Here is a 25,364-nt window from a genome sequence, read left to right as displayed (position 1 = left end):
CATGTCATTATTTATTGTATTGTTGATGTAGGTGAGATAGGCACCAGCGCCCCCCGCGACCCCAAAGGGAATAAGCGATTAAAAAATGGATGGATGGATGATTAATAATCAGATTATTATATGCGAGTGATCCTCCTTTTCGTACAACCATCACGTTTCTTTTTTCTTTTTTAATTTTTATTGGGTTTTTTTTTTCCAGACGATATTGAATCCTATATGATACTTTGTTTGAATTGTGTAACTGGAAACTTGTGTGTTCAAAATAAATTCACAAAATGAAAGATACCTCACCTCAGTCATGACTTTGTCCTGACATTTCTTCACATACTTCCCTTCGGCTTTCACAATTGTTTGCAGAAACTTCAAGTAGAGAACATGACGTCCGTGTGTTTCAATGCAGTGGACAAAGTGATGAACAACACGGTCGCTAATCTCATTGCACAGCTGGTAGTAATTCATAAATATGTGACGCATCGTTTCAGCTTCTAGCAACTGTTAAGAAAAAAGAGGCATGATTCAGTCATTTGTCTGGACAGGTCAAACTAAGACAGGCCATTTAAAAAAAGGTCATTTTACAGCATGTTAATATTTGGCCTCTAAAAGGATGATTGAAGACTAACTGCAGTTAAAGGCCTACTGAAATTAGATTTTCTGATTTAAACTGGGATAGCAGGTCCATTCTATATGTCATACTTGATCATTTCACGATATTGCCATATTTTTGTTGAAAGGATTTAGTAGGGAACAGCGACGATAAAGTTCGCAACTTTTGGTCGCTTATAAAAAAGCCTTGCCTGTACTGGAAGTAGCAGACGATGTGCTCGTGACGTCACGGGTTGTGGAGCTCCTCACATCCTCACATTGTTTACAATCATAGCCACCAGCAGCGAGAGCGATTTGGACTGAGAAAGCGACGATTTCCCCATTAATTTGAGCGAGGATGAAAGATTTGTGGATGAGTGAAGGACTAGAAAAAAAAGACAGGGCAGTGGGAGCGATTCAGGTGTTATTAGACACATTTACTAGGATCAGTCTGGAAAATCCCTTATCTGCTTATTGTGTTACTAGTGTTGTAGTGAGATTAGACTGTCGTACCGGAAAGTCGGAGGGGTGTGGCCACGGTGTGGTGACCGCCAGTGTCTCTGACAGAAGCCACGGAAGAGGCAAAAGAGTCGCAGCTGCCTCTTTTTACACGAGTAACGATGCAAGCACCACTGATGTCTACGGTAAGAGCCGACTTATTACCACAATTTTCTCACTAAAACCTGCCGGTTGACATGTGGTCGGGAACCATGTTCGCTTGACCGCTCCGTTCCATAGTAAAGCTTCACCTTCGGATATGTAAACAAGGAAACACTGGCTGTGTTTGTGTTGCTAAAGGCAGCTGCAATACACCGCTTCCCACCTACATCTTTCTTCTTTGACATCTCCATTATTGATTGAACAAATTGCAAAAGATTCAGCGACACAGACGTCCAGAATACTGTGTAATTATGCGATTAAAAAAGACTACTTATGGCTGGGATCGGGCTGGAAAAAAATGTCCGGTACAATCAGAGACGTCACGCGCACGCGTCATCATACGAGTCATCATACCGACGTTTTCAAAAGGATACTTTGCGCGAAATTTGAAATTGCAATTTAGTAAACTAAAAAGGCCGTATTGGGATGAGTTGCAATGTTAAGATTTCATCATTGATATATAAACTATCAGACTGCATGGTGGGTAGTAGTGGGTTTCAGTAGGCCTTTAAATGTGATGGATGAAAAATGTTTGCTCTGCAACGGTGGGCCTTTCTAAAAGTGACCTGTGTCAATCAAGATCATACCCCGGGAGTGAGGAAGAGATTAAGGTGTTTATGTAGCAGAAATTGGTTCTGGTGATTCCCTCGGCAGAAATTCTGCAGAAACGTGTGTGCCAGGGTCATGATCTCATTCATCTTCTCATCACTCTGGGAGAGAACAATTAAAAAAGAGAAGTGATTGCAGAGAAGGTCAGGTAGTTTCAACTGAGATAAGTCACTCGGCCGCTAAAGCGTTATTGCTCACTTTCTCAAAGGGGATCTGCAGCAGGTCCAACACGACGGTATGAGCACCCATGTTCTTCAAAAGCCTCTGCTGCTGTGTACGAATCTTTTTACCATGGTGACACAACTTACTGAGCCGTAGCAGGATCTATAGGTTAGAAACAAAGAACACTTAACATCTTGACATCCGATGAGGATAAAGTAGAAAAAGACAAGCATTAATTTGCCTCTTTGACGATGATGTAGTTATTTTCTTTGTTGCTGTCGATCTGAGGTTTATTGTTGCCATCATGCACTGTGTTCAGTCCCACTTCCTGGCAAGACAAAGAAAATCAACACTCAACAGCGTTAAGTTTGCACTAACACGTTTGTCGAACTTATTTGGTGAAAATTTCCTAAAGTGCCAAGCAATACTTATCATAAAAAATTTAAAGGGGTACTGTGCTGATTTTAATCTACAATTTAAAAAATTCCTCAGGGTCTAGATAATATGTATTGAATATGCTTTAGTGTAAATTTAGCGCCACAGTGACTTTAACAACACGATTTTTGAAAGTAAGATGTTTGTTTGGGGAGGCGTACCCAGATTGCAAATGAAACCACGCCCCACTCTCTCCAAAAGCATTATAATTTATCCTTTGAAAATGTACACTGTTATATATCTTGAGGACGTCACCGCTATTTTTTTCCCCAGACAAGAGCAATAATAAATGGGTTGTACTTGTATAGCGCTTTTCTACCTTCAAGGTATGAATTGATTAACGTGGACCCCGACTTAAACAAGTTGAAAAACTTATTCGGGTGTTACCATTTAGTGGTCAATTGTACGGAATATGTACTGTACTGTGCAATCTACTAATAAAAGTATCAATCAATCAATCAATCAAAGCGCTTTGACACTACTTCCGCATTTACCCATTCACACACACATTCACACACTGATGGAGGGAGCTGCCATGCAAGGCGCCAACCAGCACCCATCAGGAGCAAGGGTGAAGTGTCTTGCTCAGGACACAACGGACGTGACGAGGTTGGTACTAGGTGGGATTTGAACCAGTGACCCTCGGGTTGCGCACGGCCACTCTTCCACTGCGCCACGCCGTAGTAAACTTCATAACCATTATATAGATTCATTCGGTCACAACATCAGGTCGCAAGACCTGCACACTCGCCGATTGATTCAGAGAGTGCATCTAAAAAAAGTTTCTTTTAGCAGCATTTATTTCACTGCATGTCGTGCATTAGTGTTATGTGCATGCCATGATTAGATGAAAATACTTTATCCTCCTTTTTTTGTTTTCTCATAGCCTGAAGCAGAGGGGGCTGAGAGATTGACTTAATGTCCAAATAAGTACGTCCACCTCGCTATGACATCACAGCGTAGCCAGAGTGTCAAACCTTGCCAACAGAGGCATCCAAAACTGTGTGCAAGCTTAAGCCAAAATGCATTAGCCTAATGATTAGACGCTTTGGCATTGTTTAACACAAGTATCCAACATTGTGACAACATTCATTAGCCAGAAAAAATCATCAAAGGTTCACTTAAAATAAAATTAAATGACGGTAAAGCACCTCTATGTTTTGTTCTTTGCCTTCATTAACACCAAGGTCTTCATTGATGTAGAGTCCGTTTTTCTCCACCCACAGTTCTGATTTCTCCACAGCTAGACGAAGTTCGTCCAGGTCGGCCTTGATCTGCTTGTAGTTCTCTACATCCTGTTCTGACACCAACAGCTGGACCTGGAAAAAAGGCGGACGCAGGGAGAGGTAGAAATAAAGCAGCATTTTTACATTAAAAAACTAATTCTCAATAACACGACAAATGATCTATGTTGTATACCTGTTTGAAGGCCTGTAGCACCTCAGCTCTTTGACTGAAGTGTTTGAACATGAGCTGCAGTGAGCCAGACACCAGAGGTGGATAGTCTTGCATCATGAGATGGATCAGAACCCTCAGGAACGTTCGACCGCCGTGATCATCAAGTTCCACTGCAGTTAGCTCAGAGCTGAGATAAGCAGCAGCTATAGTTTAGTTTATGGACAGCAATGAGGGAAAATATGCATTTTTTAATTTGTTTTTAACCTCCTGATAAACTTCAATATATTAACAGCCTCTGTAAGGGACAAGTGTTTCACAGCTTTATTTTAAATGCAAAACACTTTACAAGAGTTAATTAAACCTGTTAATACAAAGATGACATCCTGGGCTTTCCAGTGATATGTGATTTACTTGGGTTTGTTCAGTTAATCTAGTTTTAGAAAAGTAACAACGAAAAGATGCATTTCAAACAAAATTGTTAGTTTATGGGGAAAAAAACTCTGTATTTGAAAAAATATATATATACATGATGATGAAATGATGAAAAAGAAAAGACTGAGTAAGCTGAGGTTGTTTTATTTTTGTTGGATGTTAACAGATAGAAATATGGCGTCAATCTTCTGAGTTGCATAGGTAATGTTGTATTTGTGTAAATAGAGGGACGATACAAGTTTAATCTTCTTTCATGACTTATTTTAATATTGCCTCAATTACTTTTTATTTAATATTGAGTGAATGAAATAAAAATAAAAATAGAAAAGTAGAAGATTGGTCTTTGTAAAACGACCAGCCTGGATCCTATGTACACGCTAAATACATTATCCATCCATTCATTTTCTACCGCATGTCCGTTTTTTAGCAGTTAATTTGTTTTCATAAGGTGAAAATGCAGGGAGTGGTTGAGGTGGTTTTGGCAACACAATATTTTCTAAAACTAACAACACATTTTTCCAATGTTTTCTGTAGTGGACAGAATCTACTATTACTTTTTCATATTAAATGATGAAGCTGGGTGAGGAGAAAAATGCACCAGGAAAAAGAAAAACATAGTGTACTATGGTTTATAATAATCATGAATGAATGCCAAAACGCCAAAGCCAAAAATGTTTGAGTTCCAGCAAAAATGTTCAATGTTTTTCTTCATGACCAATATAATATACATAAGTGTCAAAATAAAAAAAAACTGTATGCATACATATTGGCAAGTCAAGCTATACACTGCTTTACTATGTAATCAATTTCGGTTTTCCTCTTATAGAAACAGTACAAAATATTATTCAGTGTGCACTCGATACAGTCATCCACAAAGGACATTGCATACAAAATAAACTATTTTGGCATATTCTTTTCACCCAAGACAATAATTTAGCATAAACAAATCTCAAGAGTTTAATGAATGTTCGTGGGCATTTGGTAAAACATGTAATGCATGCACATCTGGCCTACCTCCCAGCAAACATGCTCTCTGCTTTACTTGCAATCTCATCAATGTCTGGCTCTTGTGCTGCAGATGAAATCAGGAGAACAGTGATGAATTCAAAGTGTACACGTGCATTCATCAGAAACTAATACTGTACATCTGAACTCAATCTCACATGGCATGATTAAGTGCATGTCAGCTTGTGATTCGGTGATTTCAGAGGAGCTTTTCACTTCAAACTCTTTCTTGTAAATGGACAACAAGTATGTGATCCTGTAATCCAGCCTGACACTCAGGATGAACTAAAAAGAAGAAAATACAAAAATCAAACCAAAAAATCAGGATATGTTCATTATTATGAGAACACATACTTGCAGGATCTCTATGATCTTCAGCTTTGTGTCCATAACCGTGACATCTTCACTATCCGGCAGCATGTATCCTTTGCCATAGCGCAAGGAGGGAGGCGTGTCAGGCAGGCATTGAGGCACACCTCGACTCATTACCATCTGGGTCATCATTTCTCCAACTCCATGGATTGTGCGCAGGACATTGTTTCCTGGAGGATATCATCTTCACACTTGTGCATGTGTCAAGTATCAGTTTACCCATTTAACGCAACAATGAAACTTCCTAAAGTCTCAAACATTTAAAGAGCTAATTGGGTAAAAACATAAATAGATTTGTCCAGGGTGTACACTGCCTTCCGCCCGAATGCAGCTGAGATAGGCTCCAGCGACCCCCAGCAAACCCAAAAGGGACAAGCGGTAGGAAAATGGATGGATGGATGATCAAAATAAAGTAGGAAGACTCACCAGCCTCTGGACTTTTGCTGAGCTTGCTCATAAACGTGAGCGGGAGCTGGACAATGTCCAGGATGGCCAGTAGAGTGCGCGTAAGTCGCAGCAGCTCACTAAAGCTATAGAAACCAAAGTAGACCAGGTTATGAGCCAGATTCACCACCTAAAAAGAGAGAGAATGTTCAAATAAAATGATTCAAAAATATACAATAGGCAAGTAATGACCCAAAGCTGTAATTATATTAACTGTACTGGAATCTAAAGGGACACAAGATGTTGTGACGGCTGCATTTAGGTGTCAAGTTTAAACGGTCTAATGTGCAAGTTATTTGAATGATTTTACTGACATTAATATATACTTTTACAGTATATACCTGTATAATAATAATAAAATAAATCTATTTTTCCACTTAATTTAACTTCACTAATTCAAAATATGCGTTTTGCTGATTGACTGGAGAAAAATCACTGGAGTAGGTTGCCTTACAGCGGAGCTTCTCAATTTTTTTCTGTTACGCCACCGCCTAAAAAGAAGAAAACATTCTGCGCCTGCCATCCAACCCCCCCACCTTTTGCCGTGACTATAAATAGCATAATTTTTCTATAAAATTGTTATATGTACATCACTTCATAACATAGTACCCGTATTACCTTTAATGAAATAAAATTTAGAGATCAACTTACAGTAAAGAATACCTTTTTTAGCCTGTAAAAGAAAAAGATGTAAAGTGCATCAATTTGGTTGAAATACCCATAAAGTGTATCTTCCTTTTAACTTTAAACCCTTTTCTGACCACTTTGAACAATTTGATACTGAAAAATACAAATATATAAACTCTGTAAATGATACAATTCAAATTGATTAGCAACATTAATTCAGGAGCACAATATATAAAACATGTTAACCTAAAACACAAAAAATTAAAAAAACAATTTGTGCTGATTTTTTTTTTAATCAAAATGAGAAAGTTCGGATTAAAGGCTACAATGAGTATGTTTTGTAGTGCACAAATTTTCAAAGCGGGGTTTCAAGCATGATACTTTATGACATTGATAAAGCATGTTCCCCGGGGCCACACAAGTCCACCCTGACATCCCACCCCAGAGCGGTCCTCCAAAACATTTTGAAAAGAACTGCCTTATAGTGGCAAGTGTGGGACCGTTTTTAGAGCTACGCTGATTTTAATCTACATTTAAACACTTCCCTGTGGATTGTATAAATTAATTATGCCATCCATCTTCTTCCGCTTATTTAAAGTCAGGTCGCGGGGGCCCCAGCCTAAGCAAGAAAGCCTAGACATCCCTCTCCCCAGCCATTTCATCCAGGTCCTCCCGGGGGATCCCAAGGTGTTCCCCGGCCAGTTGAGAGACATAGTCTCCCAAACATGTCCTGTGTCTTACCCGTAGCCTCCTACCGGTTGGACATGCCTTAAACACCTACCCATGGATGCGTCCAGGGGGCATCCTCACCAGATGCCTGAACCACCTCATATGGCTCCTCTCGATATGGAGGAGCAGCGGCTTTACTTTGAGGTCCTCCCGAATAACAGAGCTTCTCACCCTATCTCTTAGGGAGAGCTCCGCCACCAGACAGAGGAAACTCATTTTGGCCGCTTGTACTTGTGATCTTGTGCTTTTGGTCATAACCCAAAGCTCATGACCATAGGTGAGGATAGGAACGTAGATTGACCAGTAAATTGAGAGCTTTTCCTTCCGGCTCAGCTCCTTCTTCACCCTGACTGATCGATGCAGGGTGCGCATCACTGCAGACGCCGCACCGATCCGCCTGTCGATCTCACGATCCACTCTTCTTCTATTGAATATACTTTAGTGTAAATTCTGCATCATGATCACTTTTATAACCCATTTTTTGAGTCCGTCTGCAAGATGTTTGATTGTGGAAACGTTCCCAGATTGTGATTGAAAACATGCCCCTTTGTCTCCAAAAGTATTATTACATTTTTGAAAATGTACATTGTTTAAATATATATCTGAAGTTGCTATTTTTTCTCCAGACACATTTTATTATTAATTTCATAAAATATATATAGATTCACCCGATAACATTAGGTACACCTGTACACACGGCGGTCGATTCAGACTGCATTAAAAAAGCTGTTTTTAGCAGTATTTATGTCAGTGCATGTCAGTGATAATATGCACATGCCAAAATTTGATGAAAATAATTATTTATCCTAATTCTATTTTTGTGTCTCATCATGGCCTAAAATCAGAGGGGGCTAAGACTTTGAGCTAATATCTAAATATAGCTTCAACTTCGCAATAATGTCACTGATGCGAACAGAGGGATCAAAAACTGAATGCCAGAGCACATGAACCTTACAATTTGACGCTTTTAAATTGCTTAGCCTGAGTGTCCAAAATTGTACCAACCTTAAGTCTGAAAAGACAAAATTTATCATAGGTCCCCTTTAAATTATTATATCTGGATTCCAAAAAGAGCTGAATTTTAACTACAGTGCATGAACCGTCGGTTTACAATGGAAGTTTGTTAGTTAGAAAACTGGGTCCATGCATCAAAAGTGAAATCAGAAAAAGGGGTGGATAAATATACTGCCCGCTGCAATAGTATTTCAAGTGAACATGAGGCCGATTCTACCTCTAGAGTGAGTTCATTCTTGTCTTTTTCCCCAAATGGAAACGTCTGTTTGACCACATCTTTGAGGTAGTCTTCAACAAAATCCATTGTGGTAGCAAATTTTCTCTTCATCTCATTTCTCGAGGAATCTGCTGACTCATATTCAAATCTGCAAAGAACCGCAATAATAGTATTAACAGTCTGCCCGTGACAGGAAGCATACTCGCGTGATGACATGTGATCATAGACCGACGATGCTCACTCATGGACGGAGATCTTGTGGGGGATCTCAGTCCAGAGGCGAGCGTAGCGCACAGGAACCACAGCTTCTTGTGGGTCACGGTCCACGTGCATGTGTAGCATAAGGTGACAGAAGGAGGCTCTCAAGTTGTAGGGCAGGCAGTCATCAAACATGCAACGCAATATGATATCCACAGGAAGCTGAGATGAGATCTGATTGATGGCCAGATACTGACGGTCCAGGCACATTTTAGCAAACAGGTTCAGCTGATACCTGACAACAGGAAATTAATGAAAATGAAAAAATCTGTGGTGTGATTCTTTTTTACGTTTTTGCCAAAGGGTACAAAAGTTTGAGCAAATTAAATTAATCCCACCTGTAGTAAATAATGATATCTACATCCATCTTATGGTTGCCCTTAGCATCCTGAGCCAGGTGGCGAATGGATTTGCCATGAGGCTCCTTGTGACTGTCGATCCAGTAAAGCCATACTTCCTCTTCCTCTCCGTCCTCCTGCATCACAGATGACTCCAGGGGGGTGTCGATATTAGTGATTAGTCTGGTGTGACAAAGAGCAGTTATTAGAAAAATGCACGGAGTTGCTTCATTTGAGGCAAATATCCATTATGAAAGAACACAGTGTGGAGGAGAAAAGGTTTTGTAGAGATAAACATTTACATATGAGAGAAACATGTCACCAACAATGTTTTAACACCACACGGAGTGCCTCACTTGGTCTGGATGAGGACATCCGCATTGGCGGGGTTGAGCACAAATTTGCAAATGAGCTCCTGTGTGACAGGGATGGCAGTCTTGTTGGACACACAGAGATCTGACAAATAATCCAGGAATCTGGAAGAACAGACCACACATTAAGTTTTACAGTAAGGTTATCAATAGAGAGTAAAACAGAGGGCAAGAGATTTTACAAATATTTGATGAAAAAAAAAATACGCCTTTAGTCACATATAAAACTTTGGTTGAACCAGTAGCATGTATGCATAAACAGATCATTCTTATTTTGAGGAAAATTGTCTTAATATACAAAAAAAAAATCAAAAGGTCACAAAACAGTTTTAGGACTACTTAAGACAGGGCTATTTATCTGATACCAGACCGGCCCCCAAGATCTGTTCAAAACTTGCAAGAGACATTAACATTTTGGCAGCATATCAAAAAGGGCTGCAACGAATATTCAATTAGAAATAAGCTTGGATTTATATTCTGCTGCTTAGATTAATTGTTTAAAGAGTGTAACCAATGCATTTAAAAATGAGAAAATATTGACTGTGTGGAGTGCCCGGAACATTAAATACTTGGACAAAGTTTCTGCATGGTGGCTGCAATAGGGCGTACATAAGAGGGTTCGTGTGAGGTTGCCATGATCTGCACGTGGCGTGGTGGATAGTAACAATTTGTATTTTCAATGTTAAAAGAGCAATTTACATGTTGATTAGGTGCATTTATTAGGGGGAAAAAAGTTTATGGCAAGCAGAAAACTTTGTTTATTTTAACCATTTTACCAAGAATATATAATGAGGCTAAAAGTGTGTTTTATCCGATATACTCGGTTAAAAATAAAATAATTTAGAGATTACCCAATTAGAGTAGAGAGGATAAAGAGTAAAAGCCAGTTAGCTTTTAGGAGGTTAAAATGAAAAAATAAGACAAAAATAATGTTCACAACAAAGAATGCTGTTTCTCGACATAAGAATAATAGTGACTGAAAAAGTCTGGCCCCGCGGTCCTTAGCCTTCAGGAAATGCAACCCCTACAACCGTTTAATTGAATAGCCTTGCCATAAGAGATTCCACTGTATTACTGGGGCGGTATAGCTCGGTTGGTAGAGTGGCTGTGCCAGCAACCTGAGGGTTGCAGGTTCGATTCCCGCTTCCGCCATCCTAGTCACTGCTGTTGTGTCCTTGGGCAAGACCTTTTACCCACCTGCTCCCAGTGCCACCCACACTGGTTTAAATGTAACTTAGATATTGGGTGTCACTATGTAAAGTGCTTTGAGTCACTAGAGAAAAGCGCTATATAAATATAATTCACTACTAAAATGGTTGGTGATGAATGGAAACATAGAATCATATCATCTACTTCTGAAGCAATATTGTCCGTTTCTCCTGTATTACGTGTGAATAGAGTAAAGCATATATAACCTGGGCTCTCTGTTGCGTCTTAGTAGGCTGACAAATGTCTCAATCTCTTTGGCTGTGATGTGCTTTTCCAGAAGCTTGCGGTTGTTGTGCAGCAGAGCAGTGATGGTATCCTCAGCCAGAATATCGTACCCAATTTGAGACTGCATGATTGAGAACTTCTTTGCTATGTACTCCTGTGTGGCAGAAGACATATACAGTAGATGGATATGACATATGTCCATAAATACAACACATGTACTAGGTTACTTCTAATCTAAAACAGCTGTATAGTAATAAACACATTAAAACATGTATTTTCTTTTACATCCACATGTCACTAAACTTGAAAAATGAGTTCTAGTTAAATTATTATATTAGTTATGTTATTAACATATTATACATGTCGAACTGTATCCTTGTTACTTCTGAAAATGCATTAATAGTATGACATGAAATAAGTGCAATACATCCCGAATGTATTTACATTATTTTACTTGGTCTACATTTTTTTGTGACAGTCTTTTACCATATTGGAATACATTCTTTATAGCTCTCTAAATTCTACAATAAAATATTACTACTAGGAAATCAGAAAATGTTCAAAATGTTAATTTGTAGTTCAATTGAAAAAGTAAAACTCTTTTATTGCTTATTTACGAACCAAAAAATGAAATTTAAATGATTATATTATGGTGATTATAGGGTACAGCGAATAGAACTCCCAAATTGCGTATAAATTAAAACTTAAAAAGTCGTTAAACTTGAAACTACTGGATCGCATCGCACTCTAATCAGCCCAAAAAGTAAAGAATTGGTATTTTTCTCTGGATTAAAATTATAACTTTAGAACAATTTTCTAATTTATTTATATACACGAGTACCATTTTAAAATTGTTCTAGCACATCACTTTAAAAAGAAACGGGATTGTTGAAGTTAAATTAACAGAATGATTAATTAGTTTGTGTTTTGGTCCTAAAAAAAAACCCCTGATCAATCCCCTTTACAGCAAAACTTTTTTCTAGATAGTCAGGCATAATTCTTCAAGCAACTTGTTCTAACAACACCTGCTCAACTTGTGCTTTTAAGACATGCCTGGTTTTTGCGATAGTCTTGCTGGGAGTGTCGCAGAACTCTATAGCATAGTCTCAGCATGTACTTAAAGTTGGAATAGCGCTGGTCGCCCAAATCTTCCAACTTCAACATGGGTCCATCACCCAGGTCTGTGAATGGAGCTTTCAGGATGCCAAAGATCTGTGGAAGAAACACTTTAATGAATACAGAAACTCTATTATTTACAGATTATAACTTTACAGCTCATCCGGAATATATACACAGCTCTTCCCTTTTTCCATATTTTGTTATGTTACAGCCTTATTCCAAAATGGAAATTTATTTATCTCCTCACAATTCTTCAGACAACACCTCATAATGACAAGTTTTTTCAAAAATTGGCACACCTATCCTCAGGCAGTTTCGCTCATTCCTCTTTGCAGCAGCTCTCAAACTCCATCAGATTGGATGGTAAGCATTGGTTTTCATCCAGGAAAAAAACTACTTTCACCTTGTCATTATAAAAAGGTATTGTCTATAGATTTTTGAGGACAAAAATGAATTTGTTCCATTTTGGAATAAGGCTGTAACATAACAAAACGTGGAAAAAGTGAAGCGATGTGAATACTTTCCGGATGCATACATACTACAGTGTAACCTTCTTTTATCGACGTACCTCAAACTGACTTACTAATGTTAAAATAAGTGGTTGTCAATATGAAAAACAAAAAAACAAACCGTAGCTTGTGCTTGAACATTTACTTGGAGTTTTCACCAACAACCTATAAAAGTTTGTTGACATTGTTTTGCATGATAAATATGTTTTTATCCTTGTGTTTTCTCACTCTTATCTTACAGAGCGGCTGCGATAGTATATCTTGACTACAATGACATTAAAGCTTTTGTAAATGTGCACATCTTCCTGTGGCTAACAAACTAAAAAAAAAATAATGGGTGCAATTTGTTAGTTGCTAAATGCAAACCTGCCAATTTTGGGCAAAGTCCAGGAAAACATTGTATACCAACCGTTTAGTGACTTTCTCCTGTATAACAATGTGTTTGATACTTTCCCACAGCACTGAGACAGCTCTGATCAAGGTAAAAAATGATATACGCCTGAACCCAAACGCAGGGAAAGTATCAGTCTTGGTTCTGCTAGACCTGAGTGCTGCCTTTGATACAATTGACCATACGGATTTATTACAAAAGTTTAAAAACTGGGTGGGAATATCCGGTTCTGCCCTTAATTGTTTCAAATCCTATTTCGATCACAGAACATACTTTGTTGGAATTGATGACTGTGTCTCTGACCAAATGACTATGACCTGCTGGGTTCCTCAGGGATCGATTCTTGGAACCCTGTTGTCCAACTTGTACATGCTGGCATTAGGCCAGCAAATACACAGCTTCAATATGTCCTACAAAAACTATGCAAAAGACACACACAAGATCTACGTGTCACTGCCGGCAGGGGAACGTCAGCCTGTTGATTCACTTTGTCGCTGCATCACACCAGTGGGTGGAAAAAAAAAATAATAATAATAATAGTTTTGCCAAAACTGAAAACATTGTCTCTTGCCCACAGAAGCAACCTAATAATCAGGTTAGAAATCTAGGCGCAATAATGGACTCTGACTTGAACTTGAACAGCCAGATCAAGTCAATAACATTAGCAGCTTTTACCACCTAAAAACCATTGCCAAAATCAAAGGAATAGTGTCCAAACCAGACTTAGAAAGAATATCCCATGCCTTTGTCTCCAGCAGGTTAGACTACAGTAATGGCCTTCTCACTGGGCTCTCTATACGTGTTGTAAAGCAGCTGCAGTACATCCAGAATGCTGCTGCTCAAGTCTTGGCTAAAAAGGAAATATTGACCTTATTAGTCCAGATATGTACTTGTGCCAAGGTACATCTCTGACAGGTTAGAACCATATGAACCATCGCAGGCTCTAAGTAACCTCTGGTTGTGGTCTCCGCTAGTACCCAGAATTAGGACCAAATATGGTGAGACTGCATTTCAGTCTTAAGCTCCTAGAATCTGGAAAGTCTTCATTGCCAACGTTAAATCCAGTCTAAAAAGACTGATTTCATTGTGCATATGACAACTGAAAGCATTTTATCTACACAATTTAATTATAATTTAAATGTTGAATGTTTTATGATGACTTTAATTTTAATTATCATAATTCTTGTAATTTTCTGTACAGAACTTTGAATTGGCTTTTGTACAAATTGGGTTCTATAAAATAACTTGCCTTGCAAGTCATTACTGACATGATATTTTGAAGTTGACTTTGATTTTGGAAGTTCACTTTTTGATTTTTTCAAAATACAACAAAATATAACAAAATTACTAAATTTGGTTTTAAATTATATGTTGACATAAGCATTTACCATATGCATTGACACAAGCATTTAACCACCTTAAGTCGAGGTCGACTTAATTGGGCACTTCTGGTGATAATGATAAAAGGGTAATACTTGTATAGGGCTTTTCAACCTTCAAGGTACTTAAAGCACTTTGACACTATTTCCACATTCACACACTGATGGCGGGAGCTGCCATGTAAGGCCCTAACCACGACCCACCACGAGCAAGGGTGAAGTGTCTTGCTCAAAGACACAACGGACCTGACTAGGTTGGTAGAAGGTGGATATTGAACCAGGAACCCTCAGATTGCTGGCACGGCCACTCACCCAACCGTGCCACACCGTCCCCAATAATAACACAGTGGATAGGGACTTTAGCTTGTTAGGCTTATGTCAGGCTTTCGACATAAGCGAAACAAACTGAAGCGGATTTTAGTGGTGGTTACAATAGCACAACAAAAGTCAATTAGGGATATTGTTACTAAATAACAGGTTTTTACCATGTCTTTTTACTAAACAAAATCAATATTTAATTTATTCTGTTTGTCATTTCTATCTCTACATGGTCACACTTTCAATGTAATTCTTTGCTCTCTGTTTTGTATGCAGAGGAGCTATCACAATAATTAAATAGCACGTCTTTTAAAAAAGGGTTGGTTTCTTTAGTGTCACACAATCCTGCTCACAGCCTCCTCTGGGTTTCAATGCAGAAAGAAAAACATTGGCATAAACGTGTGTGAATAATTGTGTTTGTTTCTATCCTTGTGCTGACCTGGGCAAGGATGTTCTGTTCTCGCATCAGTTTCTGTCTCTCCCGGTTGGGTGTAGAGGTGGCTACAGAGAGAACATCTTGGCCATTGTTTGGAACTACACACACAAAGAAAACCAGGTCCTCCAGTAGCTTGGTCACAAACCTACAAAACACGAGAGAGTACAACAATAACATGAAATACTGGGCTATGTATCAACACCCAAATGGTCATTACCTCCTCTCATTCTGAGATATGTTTCCGTATTGAAGCTTCTTCACGGTGGCCTCTAGGACTTTGCTGGCATCGTTTGCATAGTCCAAGTCTCTGACTTCCGATAGGGGAACAGATACAATAGCAAAAGCTTCTTTATCCTCTTTAGTGAGAGAGGTGCCAATCTGTTGGAAAATCAACAGGTCTTTTATCAGACTTCACACTCAACATTTGAGTTGTCTGTGTGAGTGCATGTGCGCGCATGCGTGTGTGTGTGCGTGTGTGTGTGTGTGTGTGTGCATGCATAGACCTTGAGCATGACTGGACGCTCCTCCTCTGTATCAATGGGCACATTGGTGCTGGTCACCCAAGTGTTGGTGCACAGATGCCTGAGTCTCACATAAGAGTTTCTATGGATGGTAATTTAAACAACAAATGATCACTAGATTGTAAATTGTAATAAGGAGAATTTGTGACCCTTAAACTCAAATGACTTTAGTATTGCATGTAATGCAATGGAATATATCACCTAAAGTTTCAAAACCCTCTCATATTTCATAGGCTAAAAAGGTCTCAAAATATTTTTCTTGGGATTTTCTATTTTAGAAAGGTATCTTTAGCAGAATAATACCTGAAATTAATTTCAATAAATCATGGTTTAAGTAACCAGATTTGATACACAATTGGTTGTATCGCTCCACACACACTCCAACAAAGCTGTGCATTGACTCTCGGTTTCTGCAGTACTGACAAGACACTACAGCATTTATTCAACATAAGTATTTTTAGAAGTTTGGTAAGACATCTTCAAGTACTGTACAGATTATCGAAAGAAAACTGGCCAAATTTTTTTAAAACAAACGAATATAAGACCTCTTCATTCTGAGACTGACCTGGGAACCCGACAGTCAGCCCGCTGCAGCGTGGTGGCGTCCAGTTCAAAGAGGGAGGCTATGTCATTGCCATGTCGAACGGAAATCAAAGTACAAGCAATCTTGTCTGTTGCTTGATGCTTTCTCTTAGAAGACATAGATTCTGTCTCATTCTGCAGCAACACACACAAACATAAACAGGATAAATACAGTGACATTAAACATCTATATAGGTAAACTTTGATTGATTGATATGTACACTTAGGGAATGTTTGCACCATTAAATACGGAAAGAAAGAAGAGGCACAGATCCATCCATCCATCCATCCATTTTCTACCGCTTATTCCCTTTGGGGTGGCGGGGGGCTGCTGGTGCCTATCTCAGCTATAATCGGGCGGAGGGTGGGGTAGACCCTGGACAAGTCGCCACCTCATCGCAGGGCCAACACAGATAGACAGACAACCTTCACACTCACATTCACACACTAGGGGCCAATTTAGTGTTGCCAATCAACCTATCCCCAGGTGCATGTCTTTGGAAGTGGGAGGAAGCCGGAGTACCCGGAGGGAACCCACGCATTCTCGGGGAGGACATGCAAACTCCACACAGAAAGATCCCGAGCCCGGGATTGAACCCTGACTACTCAGGACCTTCGTATTGTGAGGCAGACGCACTAACCCCTCTTCCACCGTGAATACGGCACAGATCCGAACACGACAATTTTTACATAGACTTTTAAACGAATGGCCACTTATGTTTAAGAGGCTTGTATTTTTAACCTATCTCAGATAAAGCACACTTAATATACATAAACATTGCCAATTTTGCACATAATTTCTTGGATACACAATGTTATCCTATAAACAATGAAGACATTAAAGGAAAAGTCTGATTTTTTTGCAAATGTACACTCACACGTACACTTCCACAATATAATGTGCAAATTAATGGTAATTAGAATGATAATTGTTAGAATGTTATAGCAAATATACATCTAAGTTCTTGAACTTCTTTTGAAGAACACACACCATATGCAGCATTTACTCTGACTTATTTCAATAACTGCATAAAAAATGCAGTTGCATCATCGACCTTGAGGCCTCCCCAACTATTATCTATTGTTTTGGAGACAATATTGTGTGTTTTGGAATGTGTAATCCCTTGAAAAGATTAATGTCTCCAAATGTAACTTCATATTCAAGCTGTCTTTAACAACTAAAGACTGGTACAAAGCACTCAAGTGTCTCCCTCTTCATCCTTGGACTGGCCCCCACCCTTGTGAGGACTTATTGACTCGTTGTTATAAAGAGAATGAAGAATTCTTAATCTGGGCTCACTTTTGCAGAAGTTCATTCTTGAGAAGTCACCCGCTCATTGTGTTTACATAAGCAACTGACAATGCTTTTTGCGGGAGTGAGATCGACGCTGTAACATTTACCTGTGTCCTGTGACCCAAACTAGGACTGTTCAACAAAACGTGGGTATAGAGTCTAACAATAATCATATTGCGATAAAGCTCAGTTTGATCAATACTGTTAATTGTTGTGGTTCTACACTTGTACAACATTTAAGCGAGCAGTGATTGCTGGGTAACATGAAGCGGTTGTTGTATCACATCTGGTAACATGAGTTATACCGGCAGCCTAATCAACCAGTTCCTTCAAGGTGTCAAAGCACCATATCACAGTATCCACAATTACATTCTCAAGTGGAAGACATGTTAGCAGATGGCTTACTGCACACTTTAAACCAGGAGATGTGAGGAGGCCTTAAAGTAGACAACAACACAGCAGTAAAGCTGTCCGTCTGTGCAAAAAGGAACAAGGGAAGCTCTTTCACAGCTCTACCAATTTGACGGAAGCATATTTCACTAAAGGTGATATAAGGGAAAAGAGAATCCACTTCTGTGGTCCCTCCTAAGGTTTCTCGTTGTGCTATTGTTTTTTTCCTGCCCAGATGTGGGTTCACATCCGGGGATGCCGTTGTGGTTTGTGAAGCCCTATGAGACACTTGTGATTAAGAGCTATATAAATACACTTTCATTGATTGATTGTTACTTTGCTGGAAATTAATTTACCAAGACCAGACCCGGAACCAATCAACAACAATAAACAAGGGTTTACTGTATTATTTTCGGCAAGTAGATTGGAAGTAGATTTGCCTATTGGAGCATGAATGTCTGCATAAAAACGAAACCAACCAAAAAAGTATGTTTATAATTAGATATGTTTAAATATTGTACAATTAATATTTCATAAGTGTTGTAAAGATTTGTATTTACTATAAATAATCATATATGAACAATTAACAAAAATACTACATGTGTGTTTCGATATTCCAGATAATGTCGAAAGTTTATATGAAAAGGTAAATAAAACGGGTTGCTAGGGTGAAAGAAAAGTGTTCAATATCTCCTACTGCAGAGAGGCCAATTTAAAACTTCTGCTTTGGCATTAATTGAAAAAGTATACAAAACACAATAAATGGACAAAATCTATGACAAACAAATGTTCTTTAGACATTGTATTTTACAATGACGCTGTTCAAAGCAATATCATTGCAATGCTGCTTCACTGAACTAAAGCTATTACAAAGAACATCTTGACTCACAGTTAAACAGAAATTTGGCGAAGATAAAGTATAATAATTTGTATCTATGAGGTCATTCAGTCCATCAAAGTGGAACAAGCAAACACCTGCGCAGCATGACATGATAATGAGCTACTGAAGTGACCGTCGCCATATCGATGCAGGCCCCCTCACTAGTCGTTGTGGTCCTAAATAACTGCATAGGGTGTTTAGCCAGGTGTCAGCCCTGCTGGTGCGATGTGCCCTTGGTTTCTTCTGCTGCATGGCAATGCCTAGTTTTTCTGGATCAGCATGGCACTTTTGACATTGATGGGCCTTTACGTTCACCGAACTGACCCAATCAAAACTTTATACTTAAACAATAAGACAAAATATGCACATTCATGAATTACTACCACTCCGACAAAACTGATGTTTTGTAAAATCCGAATTTCTGATGCAGCTAATGTTAAATCTCATTACAATATGCAAGTGTACCTGATGTTGTAGCCAGTGAGTGCATTTATTGATGTTCCCAGCTACATCGCAACTTTTGTTTGTTACATGCGCAGGCAAGTACGGATAAACAAAGCCAATTCAAAGTCAAATCAGTACTGTACAGTGATGTTTATTTCCACTAATAAGTTGTCAAACTTAAAAATGCAAACCACCTCCTACTGCAGTGTTAACATGGTATAGCTGTCGTAGTTAATGGGTTAATTCCACCCACTCCGCTCTGCATGTCAATGGGAAGCTCCCAAGAGGTGCCTTCACACCTCAGCTTCTATACACTGGTGAGTCACCCCGGCAGCTTAACACAGGCGAGCAGAGCGGATCAGACAGCACGTCTTCCACCCTACCCACCCCTTTCACAGAGCCCCCCCCACAGGCCCAGACGTTATGTAAGGAGCCCCCCCTGTGTGTCTGAAAATCACCGTGTGCCTGAGAAAGTGTGCAAGAGTGAGACGGTTTGTGCATGCCTGAATACAAATGTGCAAAGTAGCTAAGGGCTTAAGCATCTAGATATAGAATAAGAGTAGGCGTGTGTGTGTGTGTGTGTGTGTGTGTGTGTGTGTGTGGTGTGCAAGTAAGCGGTGTATCTAAGAGAACTGGCAAAATTGCATAACGACAGGATAAAGAAAAGAGGGGGATGTAGAGTTAGACAATAACTCCTTGTCATGACTAATTTTCTGGCGAAACATGATCTAACAATTTAATACAAATGTATATGATGTGTTGGTGCAAGTATGGGGTCACCTGTGTGACATTCAGTGTCATCACTACTATAGTTGGGCTTACCTCTGCATTACATTCCGGTGTTTTGTCTTTAGGATCTTGTTTTTCCTACAGAGAAAAAACAAAAGTTACCTCTGAAAAATACTTTGGTGAAGTGAATTGTGAAGGGGATTCTGTTTAAATAGTGCTTTTCTCTAGTGACTCAAACCGCTTTACATAGTGAAACCCATTATCTAAGTTACATTTAAACCACTGTGGGCGCCACAGGGAGCAGGTGGGTAAAGTATCTTGCCCATTATTGCTTTGTCTTTACTATCCATCAACCAATCAAAAGGACTCTTAAATTGCCTCCAACAAGGAAACACTGCCATCTACAGCACAATGCCATCATTCTCAAATGTGCATTTTTACTCAAAACTTGTTGTTTAATGTTTGCAATATAAAACAATTGACAATAACTAAAATAATTAAATATATAAAAACATTTAACTCAGAAATAGGGCTTCACGGTGGCAGAAGGGATTAGTGCGTCTGCCTCACAATACGAAGGTCCTGCAGTCCTGGGTTCAAATCCAGGCTCGGGATCTTTCTGTGTGGAGTTTGCATGTTCTCCCCGTGAATGCGTGGGTTCCCTCCGGGTACTCCGGCTTCCTCCCACTTCCAAAGACATGCACCTGGGGATAGGTTGATTGGCAACACTAAATTGGCGCTAGTGTGTGAATGTGAGTGTGAATGTTGTCTGTCTATCTGTGTTGGCCCTGCGATGAGGTGGCGACTTGTCAAGGGTGTACCCCGCCTTCCGCCCGATTGTAGCTGAGATAGGCGCCAGCGCCCCCCACGACCCCGAAAGGGAATAAGCGGTAGAAATGGATGGATGGCATTTAACTCAGAAATCAAACAAGCTCTATGTAAAAAATTCCTTTGTTTATTTTGGTTAATTTTATTTAAAAAATAAAGAAAAGTTAACATCTCACCTCAGCTGCAAGGTAATTCCCTGTAGCAAGGTGCTTGAAGCGAAACAGACTGTTCCACTGACCAGCTCCACCTCTGCACGGGTCATAGTGTACAACCTGGAAGGAGAGCATGTAAAAATGACACACTTTATACACACACACACACACACACATACATACATACATACATACATATATATATATATATATATATATATATATATATATATATATATATATATATTATATTAACTGTCACATAACGTCTGTAACTCGGTCCTCCACCACACCTGAAAAGGACTTAATTTACAAAGTGTATGCTCTGATTTAGGCAGACTACACCCCAAAAATTAGAGGATGCAAGAAAGAAAAAGTTGAAAAAAAATATGCAGGCATAAACATCCTTGTCATACCAAGGCTCTACAGCACATTATAGCCAGAAATGAGTCCTACAAGTTCTGGACCATTGTGTTTAAATTGGCTTCTTATGCACGACAAGGGTTTTTTGTAGCTCACACCCACATTACAGAACATGAGCAAGAAATACAGCGGCCAAAAATGTAGTAACTAATAAAAGCTGGGCCAGTGAACCCCAAGTTACAGTACAATTCCATGGGCAAAAATACTTAACATGCCAGAGGCGTTGAAAACACTGCTACAATGTATAACCCGATCTCATGCAATTATATCTTTTGGATTGGATCACACATTGAATCAGTTGCTGATGTGATAAAGTACATTCAGGCAAATGGTTTAAAGATCACAGTGAGGAACTTTTCCAAAAGCAGAAATAAAAACAATGTACAATTGTAGAAAGTTTAATAAAGTAAACCACCGCCATCCAATAGAAGAATCCACAATGAAATTCGGAAAAAGTAGGGATTCATACAGTATTTGTAAGCGCTTCACCTCAACTTCCCAAAGAGCCTTGGAGCTGGTGGCCGAGGTGGCAGATTGTCGAAGAGTGGTGCGGAGGAAGACATGCTGCTTGTTCTTGTACTCGTCACAAGTCAGAAACTTTTCCTGCTCTGCGTGGAACAGTCTGACCACGTCTCCCTGGAAGAAGATGGATAAAAACACCACACAGCATGTCGTTAACTTCATAAAACCGAATTGAGAAAAAGTGACTATTATCGTCAAGGACAGTGGTTTAACAACGGTTTCGTAAATTGAATCTCAAGATAAGAATAAAAAGTAATAATGAACATGTATGTATCCTTTATTAAATAAATCCACATCAACACTGAGATTGTGACAGCTGTACTAAAAAGTAATGCAGGAAGACATAAGAAGAGTGAGAGAAAGCAAGTAGAGGATTTATCCTATCACAATTCAAAGACTTACTTTATATACTCCAATATATCAAAAACCATTGAAAATACAGAATAATGAATATATTACTTTTTTTTTTTTAAACTTGCACAATACTGTAGATATTATCAAAAGAACGAACCCCTTTCAGGATGTCTTCCTTGTACTCGCTAAACTTCATGAACAATGTGACTTTCCAGCTGGTGTTGCAGCTGACAGCATTCACCTGCAACACAAGGTGGTGCAGTACATCAGCAAAACCCACCAATTTCACATTCTAACCAAAGAGAAAGTGTCACAGAAATGAAAACGGTCCTACCTCTTTGCAGCCAGGGTTGTCTAGTAGCTCGATATTACTAGCGTGAAGAGGCTGCCCGGCGTTCACTGGCATCAGCACTACCTTGTCTCCAACCACCACCTTAAATCCAAATTGAAACGTTTGCATCACAGCAATATTGCGTTTCAAAATCCAAATCTAATGAACTGGGAAGAATGTCCATGCAAGTGTATGCAAACATCCCTTGTTTTTGGAAGTGTTACTCAAGGAATGTGCAATAGGGTGAATGGAAGACATGCTCAAAGCAAAAAAGTTTTATGTATGTTTGCCATAGTGCATTGGGCATGGATGCAGCATACAAGGTCACACAGCTCATGCTCTCCAGCACCTTTGAATGAAGTGTCTATCCATTCTCTACCGCGTATGTCTTTCAGGGTGGGAGTGGGTGCTGGAGCCTATTTCAGCTACAATCGGGCGTAAGGCGGTGTACATCCTGGACAAGTCGCCACCTCATCACAGGGCCAACACAGATAGACAACTTTCACACTCACAATCACACACTAGGGCCAATTTTAGTGTTGCCAATCAACCTATCCCCAGGTGCATGTCTTTGGAGGTGGGAGGAAGCCGGAGTACCCGTAGAGAACCCACGCAGTCACGGGGAGAACATGCTAACTCCACACAGAAAGATCCCGAGCGCAGGATCGAACCCAGGACCTTCGTATTGTGAGGCAGACGCACTCACCCCGTAAAATGCAAAAATAACTCAAGTTAATGACGATCAAATGCTCCTACAACTATTGTATAAATTACCTTCACTAAAATACATTCTAAAACATGGGGTTTGTCAGACAGTTCATCTTACTGACAGCTTGTCTCATTTTTAAAAACATACTGATGAATTGAAACTAGTGTAATTAATGATGCCTACATATGGCATTTCCCTTTTGTTTTGTTGTTTGATGCACCTGACATTATTCAGCTGTTCACAATAGCTGTGAATTTAAAATGTGTCAAAAACACAAACATATATATAAGATAAGTGGCACCTCAAAACCTTAATCTAGCTATTAGGAAAACCCTTGTTTAAACCCGTTGATGTGCCGCTTTTCTGTTGTTTCTCTTCTCACTTGCCTGCAGAGGATTCCAGGTGCCCATGGATTATTAATTTCTGGAGTGGTATCAGTCTGGAAGAAGTGCTAGCTGACCTTAGTTGTGACCCAAGGTGGACCGCTCTTCCATGCGTAGCTGTGGACATCTGTACCTGACCTGGTTGAGCCCGGAAGAAGATCCCACTAAAACTATCTGTTGGCTTCGCGATGGACTGGCAACTAGGAACAGGGAGACCCATTAAGAACAGAACCCATAAAAATTGTAAAAAAAGATCCAGCAAAATTCAAGACATCTGCTGACTTTAAACTTGAGTCTGTGTACAATCATACCCCAAACATTCAGTTATCTTGGTTGCTTTGCATAAAAGTCAAGTTCATTCCAAAATGTGGTCCAAATGGGCTCTGCGAACCATTTTAAGTTTTAGACATTTTCCATGGGTTCTGCTGTTTTTCAGGTCACCCTATATCTGACTAGACGAATAAGCATTTTTGTTTTTAAAGTCATTTATAATTTGCATTCACAACCTACGTATTAGCTTTTAACTTCTGAACTTATTTACCACAAATAAAAAGCAAATAAAAAAATCATAAAAGTTGAAATAAATAAATGTTTATTCTTTGAAGAGCCTGACGGGGCCCTCTGCATCTCTAAAATTGAAGCTGTTAAGTCTAACAATAAATTGGCTGTACATTACTGCCTTATCACTTGGCTGCCAGCAGTGATGTCTTTCTGCTGGGCAAAGCAATACGGTGTGTTTGGGGGGCTTTTGTGTGTTGCGTCTTGGCATCCATAATTGACAGGTTAACCTGCTCGGACACACGGCGCTTTGACTGTGGAACTCAATTGAGCGGGTGACTCGAACTATTGGTGCTCAACTCTGATTGCAAGCTCTTTGTATTTTGCACAAAGCAATTAATGTCCCACGCTCTTTGCCAGCTACATATGCTTTTTACCATCAAAAATAAAAGTTTTTGACTGCATTCTGCCCGTGACACACCTTTTCTCCAATCAAAAAACATCATCACGTTTTAATCTCATAGGAACTCATCACACCCCTAACAGTTTACAGAAAAACAAGCATTAGTGACACACAGGTGACACAAAATACAGAGGAAGAGGAGGCCTGTGGAAGCATGCCTTTGCTCAAGATGGGAAATCTGTTTCCCAATGCACATCATCACCCAGAAACAAAAGCAATACCTGTGAACATAGGATGCTAAAGCCAAAGGAGGGGAACAAATCAGAAATATTAGTGAAATTATATTTACATAGAACATTTGGAAGGACCTATAGTAGTGTCCCATGTTGTGTGCATCACCAGTGAGCATAAAAGTGATGACGACAGCAGCAGGCCACCTACATTGTCTCCTTCACTGCGGAGCTTCCAGAAGGGCTGAATGCAGAACAACGAGCCCTCATTCCCAGCCGGGTCCAGAGAAACACGCATGGCATTCTTTTCCAACAAGGCGGGGAGACGTTTGTTCACAGTTAAGTACTTGTTACTCTTGATGTGCAGGAGCTGGGAGGAAAGAATCAGGAGCCAATAATAGTTTGCCAGGAAGAGCAGTTCAATCAGATGCTTCCTTAATACATCAAAACAA

The 25,364-nt window shown here is 39.5% G+C and overlaps 1 protein-coding gene across 5 annotated transcripts in view; it reads right to left on the bottom strand.

The window, feature by feature from the left end:
• Positions 1-25,364, bottom strand: part of itpr2 (inositol 1,4,5-trisphosphate receptor, type 2) — a 155,078-nt gene that overhangs the window by 110,498 nt on the left and 19,216 nt on the right. For all 5 annotated transcript variants that reach the window (XM_061917516.1, XM_061917519.1, XM_061917517.1 and 2 more), the window contains exons 5-30: positions 25,124-25,282; positions 22,693-22,791; positions 22,516-22,599; positions 21,972-22,118; positions 21,084-21,179; positions 20,173-20,217; positions 16,326-16,477; positions 15,743-15,842; positions 15,457-15,617; positions 15,243-15,384; positions 12,141-12,299; positions 11,069-11,241; positions 9,639-9,758; positions 9,283-9,465; positions 8,928-9,179; positions 8,687-8,834; positions 6,082-6,229; positions 5,638-5,825; positions 5,442-5,568; positions 5,293-5,350; positions 3,868-4,033; positions 3,600-3,767; positions 2,255-2,341; positions 2,050-2,175; positions 1,830-1,952; positions 292-492 (exon numbers count right to left, since the gene is read on the bottom strand). In XM_061917516.1, coding sequence (XP_061773500.1) covers positions 292-492; positions 1,830-1,952; positions 2,050-2,175; positions 2,255-2,341; positions 3,600-3,767; positions 3,868-4,033; positions 5,293-5,350; positions 5,442-5,568; positions 5,638-5,825; positions 6,082-6,229; positions 8,687-8,834; positions 8,928-9,179; positions 9,283-9,465; positions 9,639-9,758; positions 11,069-11,241; positions 12,141-12,299; positions 15,243-15,384; positions 15,457-15,617; positions 15,743-15,842; positions 16,326-16,477; positions 20,173-20,217; positions 21,084-21,179; positions 21,972-22,118; positions 22,516-22,599; positions 22,693-22,791; positions 25,124-25,282 — 3,612 coding nt within the window. The remainder of the gene's footprint in view (positions 1-291; positions 493-1,829; positions 1,953-2,049; positions 2,176-2,254; positions 2,342-3,599; positions 3,768-3,867; positions 4,034-5,292; positions 5,351-5,441; positions 5,569-5,637; positions 5,826-6,081; positions 6,230-8,686; positions 8,835-8,927; positions 9,180-9,282; positions 9,466-9,638; positions 9,759-11,068; positions 11,242-12,140; positions 12,300-15,242; positions 15,385-15,456; positions 15,618-15,742; positions 15,843-16,325; positions 16,478-20,172; positions 20,218-21,083; positions 21,180-21,971; positions 22,119-22,515; positions 22,600-22,692; positions 22,792-25,123; positions 25,283-25,364) is intronic.

Source organism: Nerophis ophidion, linkage group LG12 (assembly GCF_033978795.1).
Source record: "Nerophis ophidion isolate RoL-2023_Sa linkage group LG12, RoL_Noph_v1.0, whole genome shotgun sequence".
Lineage (NCBI taxonomy): Eukaryota > Metazoa > Chordata > Actinopteri > Syngnathiformes > Syngnathidae > Nerophis > Nerophis ophidion.
The sequence above is the reverse complement of the archived record's forward strand: the minus strand, read 5'-3'. Positions and strand labels throughout refer to the sequence as shown.